This window comes from Macrobrachium nipponense, chromosome 47 (genome assembly GCF_015104395.2).
Source record: "Macrobrachium nipponense isolate FS-2020 chromosome 47, ASM1510439v2, whole genome shotgun sequence".
Classification (NCBI taxonomy): domain Eukaryota; kingdom Metazoa; phylum Arthropoda; class Malacostraca; order Decapoda; family Palaemonidae; genus Macrobrachium; species Macrobrachium nipponense.
Window position 1 is genome coordinate 10,875,464 of NC_087222.1, and position 19,146 is coordinate 10,894,609.

Here is a 19,146-nt window from a genome sequence, read left to right on the forward strand (position 1 = left end):
TTGTAAATTTTCCAATTCTTCTTGAAATCTTCCTTTCCTTCCATGGTCTTTATACCTTTCCATTTAAGTCTCTCCTCTCTGTCACTGTATTACTGCCTAGTTTTCGTGGCTATTGTTGCAGTTGGTCTGTTTGGTATCCTCTGTGTCTTTTATCAGATCTGCAAAGTTCTTAGCCTGTTTTGTTATTGATGTTAGTTGGCTCAGGGCTTCATTATGGTGTTGGGCAACCTTTTTGATGTTTCCATCCTCAGAGCTTTTCAAGTACTACCCTTGATTACTTAAATTGGTGCTCTGCAGGGCCATGGTTGATCTCAGTCAGGCCTAATCCACCCTTCTCTGTGAGGGAGGTATATTCTGTCCATACACTGGTGTCTGTATGTGACTTTATGGGAGGGTAGAGAATCTTCCTGGTTTTAATATCCATCCTGTCTAACTCACCTTGTGTCCCAGTCTACAATACCAAAACCATATGTCACCACTGGTATCGCCAGCTGGTTTATGGCAGTGATCTTGTTCTTTGGTGTTAATTCTTTAAGTGGCTGATGTATTTCTTTACCTTTTCTCTCACTGTCTTATGTTCTATACCAGTGTTTTCTTCTATTCCCAAGTACTTATATGCAGACTCCTCCGCCAGGTCTTCAACAAATATGCCTTTCCCTCACCTTTTTATTTTTAACCTTTCTGATAATTACTACTCTTCCCTCTCTTTATTTTACTCTTGGAACACTTGTCCAACCCAGATTCCATGCAGGTGTAATTTGAGAATTGGTGGACTGTCCTAACTTATTCTTCCAATTTTTCCTCTGAATCTGCAAACAACTTCAGTTCATCCATGAAGAGCAGGTGGTTCAATCTTTCATTCTCTTTTCCGCTTCTGCTTTTGCTTAGGTCATAGCCAGTGTTAATGTTGTTCAAGATTTTACTAAGCGGATCTATGGTCAAGAAGAGGAGAAGGGGTGAGAGGCTGTCACCATAGAATATTCCTCTTTGGATCTTTATGTATGGAATTACTATCTGGCCCTCAGTGTTTTAGACAAAGAGTGGTCTTCCACCTTACTAAATCTCTGCTGCCAAGAAAGATCTTATTTCCTCATTGATGTTGTATAATTCCATACATATGAATATCCAGGTGCACGGCACAGTGTCAAATGCCTTCTTGTAATCTATCCAAGCCATATTAAGATTCCTTTGTCTTTTCTTCTTACAATCTTATATTATTGTTTGTTTATTAGCAGTTGATCTTTAGTACCTAGTTTGTTTCTTGTGCATCCCTTTTGTTCTTTTTCCATATATTTGCCTTGATCTAGGTGTTCATAGATCTTGTCTGCTATGACTCCTGTGACCCATTTGTAGGTTGTTGATAGACAGCAGATGGGCCTATATTTGTTAGGGAGCTCAGTCTCAGAGCTCTTAGGGAGAATGAATGAATGAATGAATGATTGGAAGTTTTCTGGCGTCCTGACATTGAAGGTCATTGACGCCGATATCGTTTATTATAAATGAAGAATAAAAGTATATTCAATTAAAACCATAAAAGCAAATATGTCATTGTAAAAGTTAAATAGCTTTCAGAAGACCTCCTTCTGAAATAAATCTAAAAAATGGCCACTTGCATTGTACGACACATCATGTCCAAGAATCTTGGCAAGGATGAAACCTGCCCATTCTCACCTCGAGCCTCAAACAGATATCTATTTCTTTCCATGCTATAAGTGGTGCTTCCTGTTGTGAGCCACTGGTGATTCTTCTCCTTTTACTATTCTTGAAAAGGTTTGCATATAAGCGTGGTGTAGTGCTGTGATCTTTTTTTAGCCAGAAATTTGAGATCTTGTCAATTCCTGGTGTCTTGAAATTATTATATGCTAATAGTTTTGTTACTTTTTCGATGGTGAACCTTATTAGAGGTATATGCTATTTCTGGTTGTTCTTCTGACTAATGGTGTCAATCCATGAATTCTCTTGGTGTTGTCTAGGGTCTTCAAACAGTGGCTTCCAAAATCTCTCTAGGTCTTCCTTGCTCGGTGGTGTTCGTACCTCAACTGTTTCTTTTGTCATCTTCCTATACACAATCTTTGGATTTTCATCAAACTACCGACTTATTTTTTTTACTTTTATTTTCTGTTGTTTGTTTCCTATTTGTGAAGCTAGGCCTTTATATTGGCTTGGTGTTCTGCCAGTTTTCCGCTCACTTGTTCATCCCCTATTCTGTATTTTTCTTTATTTTCCTTATTTTCTTGAGCAGATTTTGTGAGTGATTTTGATCTCTTATATAGTTGGTCATTTGAGAGATATCTGCCGTTAACTGGTTTATTTTATCATGTTTCTTTTTCCTCTCTAGGATACAATCTCATATGAAGTGTAAGACTTGGTTTGTGGGAAAATGTTTTATCACATTCCTTGCACATATATGGCTTCTATCCAGTATGCAACCTCATATGACATGTAAGACTTGATTTCCGGGGAAATGCTTTCCCACATTCCTTGCACATATATGGCTTCTCTCCAGTATGCAACCTCATATGGCATGTAAGACTTGATTTCCGGGGAAATGCTTTCCCACATTCGTTGCATATATATGGCTTCTCTCCAGTATGCAATCTCATGTGAAGTGTAAGATGTTGTTTGTGGGAAAATGCTTTTCCACATTCTTTGCACATAAATGGCTTCTCTCCAGTATGGATTTTCATATGAGCTATAAGATAACATTTCAAGGAAAATGTTTTCCCACATTCTTTGCATATGTATGGCTTTTCTCCATTATGGATTCTCATATGATCTGTAAGCCTTGACTTCTGGGAAAATGCTTTCCCACATTCGTTGCACATACATGGCTTATCTCTAGTATGCAATCTCATGTGAAGTGTAAGACTTGGTTTGTGGGAAAATGCTTTCCCACATTCCTTGCATATGAATGGCTTTTCTCCGGTATGGATTCTCATAGGACTTGTAAGATGTGGTTTCTGGGAAAATTCTTTCCCACATTCCTTGCACATATATGGCTTCTCTCTGGTATGCAATCTCATATGAAGTGTAAGACTTGATTTATGGGAAAATGCTTTATCACATTCGTTGCACATGAATGGCTTTTCTCCATTATGGATTCTCATATGATCTGTAAGATTTGATTTCTGGGGAAATGATTTCCCACATTCGTTGCATGTGAATAGATTCTCTCTAGTGTGGATTCTCATATGACTTGTAAGACTTGATTTCTGGGTAAATGCTTTCCCACATTCGTTGCATATGAATTTCTCTCTGGTAGGATTTGTGATATCATTTGTAAGATTAATTTTCTTGTAAAATGTTTTCTCACAGTCAGTGGATATGAAAGGCTTCTCTCCATTGTCACAGATCCTTCTTTCTTGTTTTACTTCCTTTTTGCAAGTTTGTGGAGGTTTTTCATTCACTATTGAATTCATTTCATATGAATATTCATCATCTTCATTAGACTCACACAATTCCTCTGGCTCTATTTTGATGTCCATCAATGGATCCAGAGACAAAAAGTCTCCATCACTGGTTCCACTAAAGGCAGCCAAGTTGCTGTTTTCTTGATTTAAGGAAGGTAGTGATAATGCACCTTCAGGATCACTTTTCAAAGGAAATTCTAAAGAATGTCCTGGATTCATTTTAGCCTTATGTCCTGTCCTGTTCTGTAATGACAATGTGTTCAATTCACAACTTTTATCACAGAATTGTTTACAAATAATTACTGAATAAATCTGTTAAAAATTAAGTACAATATCTTGAAGGACTACAACCAGATTTCGTGGCTGATGTATGAATCTAATATTCAAAACAAATTTTACTTGTTGTTTAAATTTGTTAAATACGCATTCAATAATTCACTGTTGTCTCATACACTTTAAGAGTTACTATTGGTAATGTTCCATGTAGTACCATTAAACAACATGCATTTCCCAAAATCCTGATGCTAATCAAAACTGACGAAGTAAGGAATGTTCTTCTGAGGGAGAATCTGAAATCAAACAATGCAACACAGAGTTAGGAAACATAATGCCAGAACTGACAAAGCAAAATAATAGGTTCAAATTCAATTGAGGGCCTCAGAACCAGAGAGGTCGTATATGCCACTTTTTAAAAAATTAGTAAATTGGCCTCAAAGTTTATCATTCATTACTCTGGTTCTAAGAAAGATATCGATTTAAACTTAGTTTCATATGAAAGCTATACTCTTTATAAGTTTTTTGTGAAAATTTGAAAAAATTGTTGGGTGCGCTTGCGCGCTAGCATTCAAAATGTCTGCAAACTCCCATTTTTTTTAATATTTGAGTCATAACAAGCACTTAAACCATAATTGAATGTGTTAAACGATAATAAAGTGTTATCATATTGTTGTAATAATGATGATGATATTAATAAGAGTAATAGTAATAATACTGGTAATAATAATGATAATAATACTATTAATAATAATATTGATAAGTAATAATAGTGTCTGAAAAGACGATACATTTTTGTGATAAGAAACCGAGAATTGCTAATGATAATAATGTAATAATAATAGTAATAATAATAACAATGGAATAATAATATAATAATAATAGATAATGATGATAATAATAGTAATAATAATAATGATGATAGTACAATATTAGTACTAATAATGACACTGATGATGATAACCTTTCATCATCATAATACATCGATACTTATAATCAATCACAAGAAAATACTATAATAGAATAGTAATACTATTGTCATAATAATAATGATAATAATAATAATAATAATAATGATAATAATAATAATGAGAGAATAATTATGATGGTTGTAATAATGATGTTGACGATGATAACCTTGAATCACCATGATGTTTAACCATCAATAATACACAATAATATTATTATCATAATAATTTTTTACTACTACTACTACTACTACTAATACTACTACTAGGGCCCTCATCCTTTAATAGAAGCTGCAATGTGAAGGGACTTAACTCGATCAGATTGCAGTCTGTTAGCTCCAAACATCGCTACCAGCTGTGACCCTCATCCACTACTACTACTACTACTAGTACTACGACTATTATTACTGCCAGAGGAAGACATAATGTACTCAAATAAAGAGTAATTTAGACAAAATTAAAAAACACACAACACAACGGATAATCGTAATCTCCCGCTATGATCACTGAAGTGAGATGTAAACATTGGCGGGAGATTGTAAGCTGCGCGGTGATTGGTCGATGCTTACACGCGCCTTATGGGGAAAAACGCTCATTGGCCTAGAATTCGCTACCCGCAAAGTGACGCGCGTTCTCATTGGCTTAATCAGCGCTAGTGATATCGTCTATCTGGTCCTCATGAACCGTCCGAGCGGCTGCCAGCACCGCTCGAAGTCATGTTCTTTCCTGTAGCTAAAATCGATAATTCCGACTGTCCCAGTAGGAATTTCGACCGTATGTAAATGGTGGAATGGCCTAGAATGCCTCAAATACACAGAGAAAAGGTTGCCAAATCTACCAGTATGCATAACTCCAAATCCATGGAAGTGGCATATACGCACTGGTTCTGGTTCTGGGGCCCTCAATTCAGGTTCCCACAAAAGTCTCGGGCCGATTAACAAAACATGCATTTGATAGTTCTATCCAAACATAAATACAATCCTACCAAACGTTGTCCAAACACAGCATCAAAACATTCCTGAGGCAACAATGCAACAATAGATTAACAGTTAATATTGACACCCACCACCTCACATCTGTAAACCTTCTTAGCTTCACATTACAATACAAATAACTTATGAACAAAACTTTTTAACAAATCTAAGGCCAAGAATAGAAAATGCAAGAGACCAGCATAAGAGTTTAGCCGGGGTTGGGTAAACAAGCAGGAAGGGTACAGTACACAGCAAATGCTTAATTATATGTGTTCCAGCTATACATAACACCATATATCCATAGATGCAGTAGATAATAATAAGAAAAAAATAGTAGGGTGAATTGAGTAGTAATTTGAAGAGAGATGAAAGTTTTCAAATTAGTTTCACTGATTGTTATTGTGGATACAATACATGAGTAGCTATTATGACCAGCAACACTGAAGACAGTCTTGGAAGGTATGTGCTGCTACATTTCTTCAAATATGACATTGTTTTCAGAGCTAAACAAACCAGAGCTTTTTATGAAGGAGTATCTTTCAGTGCCTTTTGGTTTTCAATGCTGCAAAGGTGGAATAACCACAAAATTTTTTAAGTAATGTGTATTTTTCCTAATATACAAACCAGAAGGTCTTTACATATGGATATAATTGCAGCACAAGCTGGGAAAACAGCTGTTTAACTTTAAATAAGGTGGTTAACTATCAACGGTAGGCTGGGAGTCCCACCCACCGCTATCCTTATGCTTCACTTTAACCTTTTGGCTCAGGTAGCAGAATGAGTGGTGGCTTGAGGTGGGACATTTATGTAAAGACCTTCAGGTTTGTATGTTCAGAAAAATACAAATTACTTTAAATATTTGTAGTTTGTTGGTAAACAAATATAAACCTTCGGTCTTTACATATGGAAACTTAATTTTTGATGGAAGAATTCTCAGTAAATCTCTGAACTGACTGGTACCTCAATTCACCTGGGCCTCCTTCCTGGTCATGTAGAGCAGAGGAAGGAGTCCTGTGCCTCTGACCTGTTGAGCTTATGTGATTTTCAACTATCAGTCTTCTGAGCCTTGTCAATTAATAGGCATGTATAGCATTGTTTATTCAAAAAGGGTTTGGATGAACCCCTCGTGTCAGAGACAATAAAAGAATAATAAAAGCAATGGGTTTTATTTAATTGTCAGCTCCTCTCTCCCTTGCTAGAGAGGAGGGATGGACATGCATCTATTAACCTACAGAGTTCTAGATTATAGACAGGGTACAGTACTCATTTATGTAACTCACCTGCATCACACGCCAACCTTCCCTCTGCCCTACAGGCGAGGAGGGGTATAAAAAAATAAAGGGGAGAGAGGGAGACCAGTCACTCTTTGTAAATGAACAACTTAGGCGAGATGCTATCTGTCTCTCTAGGGAAGCCAGGTGAGTTACACAACTTGTTGACCAGCCACCAGAGGACCCAAGAAAAAAAAAAGTGTCCATGGACCCATGGGCAACGTCCCAAAGGTAGAAGGATGTGAATGTAGTTTTTCATGAACACACTCCCACCCTTAGTGCCTAAGGAACCAACAGGTCCTTCCAGAATGTGAGGGACAGACAAATGACCCTAACATTGTGAGCTCTTACTCAAAAAGTACTCTCATCTACGTTTGCTTGATTGTCTCACAAAGCCAGAAAGAAATCATGTTCTTGGACACCTCTTCCTTGGTTGAGCCAGTTGAGATGTTGAGACCTCTCAAGATAGCACAGCAGCGCTTGAACTGGACACAGTAGCATATCGTCTTGATCACTGCCAGCTAAGTCCTCTAGGGAAGGGATTGAAAAGAACTAGAATTCTGGGACAAACTCGAGTGTGACAGATCCTCATCCCCTCAAGTGTTTAATATCAACGGAAAGTCCACGAAGTGCCCCAACTCTCTTTGCTGATGCCAGGGCAAGCACGAATGCAGTCTTGAAGGTCAGATCCCTGCCAGACTACTCTCGTAAAGGCTAGGATGCACAAGTCAGGCTCTGTAAGATGAGACTCACATCCCACTCAGGGGGGATTGAAGTCCCTGGGAGTGAATGACTGTTCCAACCTTCTCAGCAGCATGGAGATCTCCCACAAGGAAGAGAGATTGATGCCCTTCAAAAAAAGGAGTAGTTGAAGGGCCACTCTGTAGCCCCTAATAGCTGTGACTGAGAGAAACTTCTCTCAGTGAAGAAAGACAAGAATGTCTGCTACCTGCTGAAGAGGGGCTCAGACTGAAAAGACACCCCACTGACGACACCAACCACAGAAGACAGTCCATTTCCCCTGGTACAAAGCCGCTGAGGATTTACAAAGGTATCCAGAAATGTTGGTTGCTGTGTGACGAGGAAAAACATTTTGCTCGCAAGAGACGCTGGACAGACTCCAGCGTGAAGTGACAGTTCTCTCACAGCCTGGTCCGGATACCACTCAGCATGTGGCCACTCGGCAGCCACCAGGGTCATCCTGAGATTTATGGTGATCATGACCCTATTGATCACCCAATAAATCAGACAAAATGGAGGAAAATTGTAGGCCTGGGAGACTGCTACATGGGTGTTGAAAAGCATTTTCTATTACTGCCTGTGGGTCTGGCACAACAGAACAGAACACCAGGAGCTTTCTGTTGTGCCAGGTTGCAAAGAGGTCTAAAGCTGGTAAGCCCCAATAGATTGAACAATTTTTCTGCAATGGCTTGGGTGTAGGGACCACTCTGTCCCTATCTCCTGACCCTAGCAATTGAGCTTATCTGCTACTATGTCCCAGTTCCCCAGGATTTACCTGGCTGACAACTCTACTGAATGTGTTACCACCCACTTGTGAAGCTGCACCGCCAACATGTGGAGCTGAGGGGACAACAATTTCCCCGCTTGTTGAGCTATGCCAATACTGTACAGTGGGAGACACTTCTTCAGGCTATTTGGGAGGCACTTCTTCAAGCGAATCAAGAGGCATAGTACTCTCTCAGGCGATTGGGGAGGCACTACTTCAGGGGTTTTGGGAGGCTTTGGAGGGTCCTTCTTCGTAAGTATATACCTAGGGGAGGCACAAAACTGAATATGGTAACGTGACCCTCTAAAAATCTTTAATCAACTCACAAGACAATTGCAAAAATTAATTAGGGCATTGAATTAAACTCTGAACTACAAAAATAACTATTTCTCTAAAGGAAAAGCAAAATTCTAACTATCGCCGGACAACCAGAAAGATAATCAAATGAAGACAGAAATCGTTAATTAAAACTCGACACAGAAAACAGACTGTCTAGAACAAGATCCCAGGAAACTGAACCATTCCCACAAGTGAAACAAAAAAATAAAAGGAACACTTCTCGTCATACTGTGATATTAATTCCACAAAATTGAAGTCATGCAGTAAATCAATTAGTTTCTTCAACATGTTAAACACCATGTAAATTATCAATACTAGGTAAAAATCCGGCTCACAGAGGCCGACAAAGCGACAATTCAAAGAGTTCCTGTCAAAAAGAAACAAAATTCTTACTGACACAATTGTCAAAATAACAAAATAATAACAAATCTCATAAAGAGGACAGTGATACATTTCACCAACAAGTGCACAAAAAACAGAATGATAATAATTTCTCACAAATCTCTCATGAGAAAGAAAGAGATGTTCTGCCACTTCACACGTCATCTCAAATAGTTCGAGATGCTGAAAAGAATTCATTAATGAAAGTTCCAACTCCTCTCACCTCTGACTTCCATGATAATAGTTTCGTGTGTTTGTCACGCACCCTCCATCTTCAAGGAAAAGCTGGGCAAACAATGCCCCAAAACTCATATGATACAGGAGAGGTAAAACATGACGTACAAACAAACGAGCATTCTCGTTAATTAAACCACTCCCTGTCTACTATGTCATGGAGGGTAACGAGTTCGTTGTGCAAAACCGATTGTGTAATAACCCATCATTTATTTCACAATTCCGAATCTACACATAACAGAGTTTTCTACATTTCATATTCTCCTTGTTAGGAAGGTAATCAATTTTAAATAACACTTATCTCTCACTGGTTCCTCCCACAGAAACAAATGCACACACGAACACAACGTTCAAGGAATTTTCAACGCAAACTCAGGTTTTGTCAAGTGACCTCTGAGACAGTAGATTCTTCTTAACAAAGAACATTGACTTTTGTTTCTGTGCGAGCTAATGTTGATATCTATTATTTCAAAGAATGTCATTGTTAATCACATTTGTCTATCAACTACAGGTCAATAAAAAGTGTAATTTAAATATATAACATACGTGTGATGAACATGGTGATTGGCAGCTGCTGTCGTTGCTTCTTTTTCCAGAACAGGCTAATTTCGTCCATATTGAAGACCTGTTCTGGGCAGTATCCTTTCTCCTGAAGAATCTTCTTGAAGGTTTCGGGATATTTCACAGCCGCCTCTTTGTCAGCTGATGCTGCTTCCCCATTAAGGATATAGACTTTAGGTGGAACCTTCTCTGGAACTGGTGGAACCATCCTTTGCTCACCTGAAAACCTTGGGAAGCTGAGGACAGTCCTGGTTGTGGCTCTTCTTCCTCTTCAGGAGCTGGTTCATCACAGCCCAAGAATTCCAATTCCCCTTCTTCACCTTACTATGTCTCTAGATCGCCCCCTTCCTCTTCCTCTACGTTCCCACCTTCTGTAGCAGTTAATAGCTGGTGGTAGAGCTGTCACGCTTCCTCGCGTATGATGTTAGAGTCAAGGGGCACGCTCCTCTTACGGCAATCCTTGATCCAGTATGTGAGTATAGATTTCATTTTCAAGACTGTTTTATCTCTTACTGTCGACACTGCTTTTGCTGTACCAAAGTATGTCATACTTACAATTGATCTAATTTCACCATGCTCTCGTTCACATTGAAATGGCAACCAACCATGTCAAAACTTTTTCCCTCCTTCAACATATTGAGAACTTTCACCTTGTCGAGCTTCAAGATGGTTTTCTTTCTTTTATGCTCTTTGCTAGAAGGTTTAAAAGGAGCAGGGCACTTTTTAGGCGCCATTTTTGGCATGATTCACACAGATATTTGTAGATACATTAAACACAACTTTGCAATTACATCTGCGTATATCAGTAACCTTCTATGTAGTGAGGCTGATGGAGGAGAGATGTACAATACCCACAATTCCATCTTTGCGAGATGGGACTTGCATTTCAATCAATCAACGCCAAGTGTACAGCCAATGAGCGACAAGGAAAATGAATGCTGCGCCAGTATTGGCTGCTCTGTAGACGACAGCCCATAGCGTGTTGAGCATCTTTCGTCTGGGTACTGCTCTAAGGCGGCGTCACAAGAGTTGGCTTGGGTGAAGCATCTTTTAACAAAAAACAATCATGTTACTGAAACTTTGCCGTGTTTACATAAACTTATTACAGAACTGTAATATTTGAAAATTAACATGTCTTTTTTAATCATAAAAAACGTAGTCACGAAAATAAACTTAGTACATATGCATGAAAATACTTCATGCCGCAGACAAAAACATACATATCCTGCTATCCTGTGTTTTATGTATTTTAGATATGCTATGCATACTTATAGTATCATCCTAAACGCTTTATGTACACATGCTCAAACAATTGGTGGCAGAGTTTCATAATTTTTCGTTCACCTGCCTGGCGCACGATTCATGCCTTATTAATCTATTTTTCTTTTCAAAAATAGAAGAAATCTTATGTAATGACGTTAAAAACAGTCACTAATGTCTTTAGAACATCATGTTATGCTATTGTGTAAAAGTATTTTCCATATAGCAAAATTGACGTGAACGAAACGAAGTGATAAAAAACGTCATATCACAACCAATGATATACATTACCAAATAGATAGGAGACATTTTTCACTAGTAGTATCGCATAAACATAGTCCTTACATTATCATTTCAATATTAAGTTGAAGATAGTTGAATGATTCCATTTGTTAAATTTTACAGAAAATTTGGACACTCCCAAAATGCTATAAAATTAAAAAAAATTGTAACTTAACAATTTTTGAACCAAGCAACCTCACTCTAATGCTTTTGATGTTGTTATGTGCACAGGAATCTAATGTCAATGTGTCATTTATCGGTCTAAGAAACATCCCTCGCTGAGCGAGAGACAATTATTGCATTGCATTCGGTGCAAGTTCCTGTTGGAGAGATATCAAGAAAGCTTAATATACTGCAGAGAATCATACATACAAAAATCAAATTGTTTAGAGAACAGCAAAGTTTAGAGCATGGGCCTAGAGATGGAACTCCTCGAAGCACCACAAGAGAGTAAGACAATACAGTAGTGTAAATGTTGCCGAGCAACATTCATTTGTGAATTTTGAATTTTAGCGCCTTGTCACAATATTGCTGAACCAGGAATCATGACTAGCTCTATGCCTATGACTGGTGTCTGATGAATACTTTGGATGGAGAGGAGGAGATTTTTTAAAATACACTTGAAATCTTTGATAGGTGTCTAATGAAGAAGTCTAATGAATAAGCAAACTTACTTTGATGGATGAGAGATTCAGTTAGGCTTACTCTTTTTGTCTCGTTTTTTATCAGTGGCCAGTGAATACCACGGATAGGGAGGGAAACAGGTTCAATGATGCATGCCTTTTTTTCTTCAAAACCTAAAGAATACATTTTATTGGGAGATACTTTATTAACATCGCCCTAATCCCTCCATCACTCCTATAAGGCACCTCTACTCCCCTCCACATCTCAGGCGACTCAATCCGACTTCTCGCTACGAACTCCATCGTGTGAAAGCATCACTATTGCCTCTCTGAACTTGCTGATATGCAAGTCTCAAGGGTAGACTTTTGTTGCTGCCATATCTATCAGCATGCCCAGATACCAGATACTTTACCCTCTGCTTGGATGTGAGATCAGACTTCTCGAAATTAATCACTATACCCAGGTCCTGACAAAACTTCAGAAGTCAGTCCATGCCCAGGAGCAATTATGACCAAGAGCTTGCCAGGACTAGCCAATCATCAAGATACCTCAGAAGGCGTATCCTGTGTGAAATGGCCAAAGCCGAGACAAGTATGAACACTCAGGTGAACACCTGGGGAGCAGTTCAGAGCCTGAAACAAAGTGCTCTGAACTGGAAGACCGTAACCTCGAAGGTTAAGTGGAGGTACTTGCATGAGGACTCGTAGATGAGTATTGAAAATACGCATACTTGAGGTCTAAGCCTAGAGACAGCATACAATAAAATCGCAAGAGTATTGATGTTTTAGTGTTTGAGGAAGAAGAAATTCCCAGAAAAGTGGGTTAGGCTGGTCGAGATGATACATCAAAGAATGACACAAAAGTAATAACAGTGGTTGGGGAAACAAAACTTTGAAGTTAGTGTTGGATTACACCAGGGGTCAGCATTAAGTTCATTTTTGTTTTTGCTGGTCATGGATGTGTTGAGTGAAGAGATCAGGAATGAAGAACTGTGAAAGTTGGTGTATGCCAATGAACTGGTGATTACTTTTGAAAATGAGGAGGCCTACAGAGAAAGGTTGGAGAGTGGCAGGATTCTTTAGAGAGGGGTGGCTTAAAGGTGAATGTGAATAAAACAGGTTTTGGTGAGCAGTTGGGAAGATGGAGGCAGTATATTAGTACAAGAAAGAAGAGGCTTGATTATAAAAAAGGTGGAAATGTGTAAATACTTAAGATCTATGTCAAGCCAAGAGGGACGACGTGAGGCTGAAGTTGACAGTAAGATAAAAGCTGCGTTGGGGAAGTGGAGAGAGGTAGCTGGAGTAGTATGTGATAAGAAAATGCCAATCAAGCTAAAAGTTAAGATCTACAGCACAGTGATAAGACCAGAGTTAATGCATGGATCGGAAACATGGGCTCTAAGAAGAAAAGAAGAAGTAAAGCTTGAGAGAACAGAGATGAGAATGCTGAGGTGGATTATGGCAATATCGCTGCCTGAGAGACTGAAAAATGTCAAAATAAGAAGGACAGGCTTAGAGAGATAACAGAGGTCATAAGAGAATCACAGTTGAGATGTACAGGCGTGTGCTGAGGATGGAGAGTCAGACTTCTGGGCCTTTTCGAATTGAGTGAGGAATCATAACTCATCCGAAAAAGGGCTGGGAAGAATATCTTGAGTAGGAGGCATTAATGCAAAGTTCTGGGAAGGGTTTGCATTACTGTTAGTCTCCTTCCTCCCCCTGCTAGAGGAAGGAGCGTGAACGCTTCTATGATTCCGATAAGAAAATAGAAAGGAAACTCTATGTGCAAGCTTCCCGCATCAAACGCCCAACAAGCAAGTGTAAGTTCGAGTCCTATCCTCAACCCGAAGGAAGAGGCCAATCAGTCTCGCATCCTTCTTACCTCTAGAACCGCACACCCTAGGTGAGATGCTACTTGTCCTCTTGAAGGAGCCGGGTAAGCATCCACCACCGGTCCAAGGAAAAGAGGCTCCAAGGACCTGTGAGCAGAGCCGAAGGAAGAAAGAAATAAATACGGTCGCAATGAGACCACATCTATCTTCAAGTCCGACACATTCTTTAGTGATGAAATGTACCCAGCCACTGGCACTGCTCGCTCTCTGATAGAGCGAACTGTCTTCATATCCAACTGCACGATCTCGTAAGACTCAGAGGAAGGTTTGTCATTAGGCGCTTCTGCATTGGAAGTCAGTAGTGAATAAAGGTATTGACATTCAATGAAAGGTGTCGAACTTTCATAGGTACAGCAACACACCAATAGGACAAAATAATAACTGATCTGGTTCAACCAATACAAAGTCCAAAGCGCAAGAGATCATGAAGTTTCTGACTCATCAACAGATGGCGAATTATTGCGCATCCGAGATGGAGTCACGACATAACACCAGCCTTTTGAAGAGATGTTGAGAACGAACCATGCAAATCGTCTATCTTGTTCACCGACGATGTTGAGAGACGAGATGATGATTCTTGCGAAGACTACTCGTTCATGCTGAACTGGTTGTTCCCAAAGTGGTAACACTGGAGAGGCAGAGTTCAGAACATCTTAGTGCTATCCATTCTGAATAGATTGAGTGTACATCTGGTGGCATCCTAAGACCGAACCAGGAACACAGTCTCTAGTATCCAAACTCTGGGGAGTAGACTCTGTAGCATTCCTCTTATTCCCTTGTCCATTCCAGTGTAACCCAGGAAGTAGAGGGAAAAGGGGAGGAGGATTGACTGTTCTTGCCCGCTCTTCTGTCGGAACTAGCATGCGATCATCAACTTACAGCGATGATAGCAATGCACAGACTTAGGAAACGAATTTGCCTCGGCAAAAAACGCTTCCTGAAGCAGAGGTTCTCACACACCAAATGGAGGATCCTCTTCTACCAACTGGTTTGTTCGCATGAATGTGAGTGAGCATTGAGTGGAGTTGAATGCACCAAATTTGACAAGAACTTACAATATCTTGCCAAGCATCTGTCTTCTTTGGGATTAAAACCTCACGAAGAGGACCGTACAAAGAACCTGCTCTCTGACTCTTGTATATCCTGTCTTAAAAGACAGACATCTAAAGAACTTGTAAGACACTAATGCTAGCGATTACAAGCAGGGGAGTCACCTAATGACTCACACCCCTCTCCCGGCCCACGCCAAAATTGGGATGGTGAGTTGTCTCTGCAGCACTGAATTTGGATGTATAATCCCCCATAGAGATTTATACATTTGGAGTGTCTCGTGAACGAGCCCTCTCCAATGCAGCATAATAGGTCTAGAGAAGGAATCTCTAGACTTAGTGGTAGGAGAACGAACTGAAGTTTGTGCTCCTAGAGCTTTCTGAAACACTACACCCAGGGGTAAGCGTAACTGGTCCTAGCCTCGAAAGATTAGGATAGCCTACAGGAGATCCAATAGCGTCCTCTATGAAAGGAGGCAGACCCTTCGAAGTCCCACTGGTGGAGCTTCTTAAGAGCAGAGAGTATACCTTCTTCTTCTTAGATCAATCAAGTCTAGAATTCTAGAGAGGGAGGAGGCGATTGTCTGACGAGACAACACCAGGACTGCATGAAGACTGCAACACAGGATGGTCCATCAACAGTTCTGGATACTCAAGCATCAGTAAAAGCACGAGCACTCGGAATGACTTGTGAACAATTGTCCAACACAACATACAAAGATGAAGGGACGATACACATGAATGTCTTGTCCCTTCTCTTGTTCTGTGCCTGAACTGAGATTGTCCGTCAGCTGCTCTGGATGCTCGCACGTCAATATGAGCATGAGCACTTGGAATGACTTGCAAACAAGCGTCCGACACAGCACCTGTCCAGAGGCGAACCTCTCGACAGGTGACGGGAATACAAACCAAAGTCTGCACACCTGCTACTCCTAAAACACAAGCCCAGGGTCAAACGAATCGGTTCCTAAACCCAAAGGTTGAGAAGAGCCGAAGAAAGATCCCATTACCTCCTCGGGAGGAGGCAGCCCCTTAGAATTCCTGCAGGAGGACTCCTTAGGGGAGGAAAAGCATCCTTCCTCTTCTTGGCCAGAGGAGGCCGGTACAGATTCCAGGCCTCCTTGAGCTTCAGAAAGGGAAGGGAAAAGCAATGGAGAAGACGTTCTTCAGCGGGACTACTTCTACATGATGAAGAACAGATATCAGAAGTAGAGTCAATAATCACAGGGCAGCTGGCATAGATGCTGTCCAATGATAAAACTTCAGGAAAACAGCAGCATATTAATATGATTCACAGCAGGGGAATCATACACACACTTGAGGGCCAGTGCCAGATCATGCTATCATGTCACAGATACAATCTCAAGGTTTAGGATAACTAAAACAAAGAGATAGCCACCCAACTACTGCTGTGATTTACTATCGCTCACTGTCAGCCTGTGGAAAACAGAAAACATGATTAAAAAAGAATGATACTCCTCTCGTACCAAAGGGCACTGCCCTCCGAAACGAGAGGAAATCCCATACACCACCCCCTCTTCCTCGCCCAACAAGTGAGCGAAGAGGGCAAAGGAGAAGGAAGAATACCAGGAGAGAAAAAACTATGGCCAAACTTCTGAGGTTTCCCCCGGTAAATTCTCCTGGAGCGTAAGCATGAGTCTCAAATCCAATACTAAATATATACTGCTTTCCCTTACTATTAAAGGGTGAAAAAAATGTAAGGGTATTTATATACCCTCGTTGCTGGTCCCTATATACATGAAGGGGACAGGCAGCTTGCAAGGTTATCACAAAAAGTGGGTCTGCATATTAACAGTATTAATATAAAACATAGTATATATTGAAAATATATCAAAACAATAAAAGAAAGATACCACTGGGAAAACTGATTAATGGCAGTTGAGCAAGATCTCGCGAAAACACGTCTTCGTCTGAAGACGGCCGAAAACAAAATTGGAATGTTTTACATCTGGGCAGACAGGTCTGCCTGCCTACCAGACGGTATTACTACTGCCTAACCACCTTCTTCAAGAATTTTACCAGCCGTGTGCCAGTTTCACTGTAAGTAATTCCTATTGCAAAGAACATCAAGTTTGTATATTGTGTAGGAACAATGTCAGTCAGTACATCACAAATAACTAACAGATTGGGTTTTGAACAATGCATTTGTGTCATTAAGTGACTAAAGGTTCTATATAGCTTACATTAAATATTACATATAATTCATGGATATTCTCTCTTAATGCAGTGACTTAACTTTTATATCACTTACCTAGAATATGTTACTGAGGAAAATTTACAGGATACTGAAGAAAATCTGTTCCACAGCAGATTATCAGTGATCATCTGTATCAATAGTACAGGTTATCTGTGACAAAGAGATGTGATCTCCATTAGCACATAGAAGTTTTCTATACACAATGCAGTACCAATGAGATTGTACACTAAGCACTTAAAGCTTCAATGCAAATGTAAGACTAATGGTGCAAAACATATGTGAAAAAATGGTAATTCGTCCCATTTCTGTCTGTGTGGGTAATTCCACATTAATATGTCTGTCTGTGTGTGTAATTCCATTTAATATGAACTAAAAATAAGTCATTTTAAAATATGCTACTTTCACATAAACATTTCAAAATGAAAATGTATTGCAGAATTAGTCTAAAGCATTATTTGCAACGGTTTACATATACATCACTTCAAAAAGAAAGTAGAATAATTTTGTAATGTAATGTACATAAGTCTGTGAAGAGAAATATAAAAATGCTATTCTAGGCTTAGTTTCAATGAACTACAAAACCACGACTTTTTCACTCACAACAATTATCATTTAGTTGTTTAGCCAGATCATTTGTTCAAAATATCTGACCCTAGTTGGGCTTGTCGAAAAGATTGATTTATTTACAAAAATTAACACTGGCTGTTGAAATTTTGAAATTCACATAAAAGATGTCCAACTGCCAGTCAGTGTTGACCTGCTTTCTTTTAATTCATACAAAGATTGGGCCATGTGGACCAAACAAGTAGTACACACAGGCCATGAGTGGGGCAAATTTGATAAGAGATTAAATGACTTCTCAAGCCTTCTTTTATTTGAAAACGAACAATTCTACCACAGGTTGGATCTGCTTTGTGATATCAGGTTCAATATTCCACAAACCCTGACATTCAAGATACGAAATGGGTTTTATGTGATGTGTTATTGATCACTAACTGAAATGGTTGTCTGATTTGATTACAGAAATATCATACTGCACATTCAGTTTTGGAGGTAGCTAAAACTAATTCAGAACAAACTGCAGCATTATAAAATAAAAAAATTTAATAGGAATTACTTCCAGTGAAGCTGAAAATGGTCGTTTAACTTTAAACAAGGTGTAGTACATAATTAATCACTGACTACGGTGGAAGACCTGCCCACCCTGTCAGCATATGTAGTATATAAAATCGTAAATAGCAATTACATAAACAAAGAACTTCACCTCAACTACATTCCAAATTTTTATAATGACCACTAGTCCATACTTAGTGAATACAGCCATATCTTGTGCATGTGTGATTTTATAGCGATAAATAAAATCAGGTCCATCAAACCCCAGGATTCAAAACTTAACCTCTGAATTATTGTTACTACTTACAAGAATCTCAGATAAAAAACAAATCAATCTGGACATACTGTATTTTTTCCTAACTATACAAACCTGAGGTCTTTTACATTAGGCAAAGCTGGCAAATAGCCATTAAACTCTTGAACCAGGTGTTTAGGCAGTAACTACCATCAGGTAGGCGGGAATACCTGCCTGTCTGGATGTCAACATTCCAGTTTGCCTTTCGACCCAGGTTTCAGATTGAGGGGTGGAATGAAGCGGGCTTAAATGTATGTAATGTAAAGGATCAGGTTTGTATAATTAGGAAAAACAGTTTACTTTTTAAAAATTGTTATTTGTTCCTAGAGGAATACAAACCATCGGTCCTTAACATTAGGAATACAGGCAGTCCCCTTATGACAGAGTTCCATTCTTGAAACACTTTGTAAGCTGAAAATCGTCGTATCTGGAACATTGTCAAAAATCCTAAGAAAGCCTTACTTTTAATGCTTTGTTGCATTAAAAACTATGTAAA

At 39.3% G+C, this 19,146-nt stretch overlaps 1 protein-coding gene across 1 annotated transcript; it reads right to left on the reverse strand.

The window, feature by feature from the left end:
* Positions 1-1,677: 1,677 nt before the first annotated feature.
* On the reverse strand, positions 1,678-17,458 carry LOC135204707 (zinc finger protein OZF-like). Its single transcript, XM_064234861.1, has 2 exons — positions 17,297-17,458; positions 1,678-3,979 (listed from the first exon to the last, which is right to left on the reverse strand). The coding sequence occupies exon 2, from the start codon at positions 3,627-3,629 to the stop codon at positions 2,415-2,417; it is 1,215 nt and encodes a 404-aa protein (XP_064090931.1). The 5' UTR covers positions 3,630-3,979; positions 17,297-17,458; the 3' UTR covers positions 1,678-2,414.
* Positions 17,459-19,146: the final 1,688 nt, after the last annotated feature.

Coding starts and splice junctions, on each gene's coding strand:
- LOC135204707 (XM_064234861.1), bottom strand. CDS start 3,629: ATGAATCCAGGACATTCTTTAGAATTTCCTTTGAAAAGTGATCCTGAA.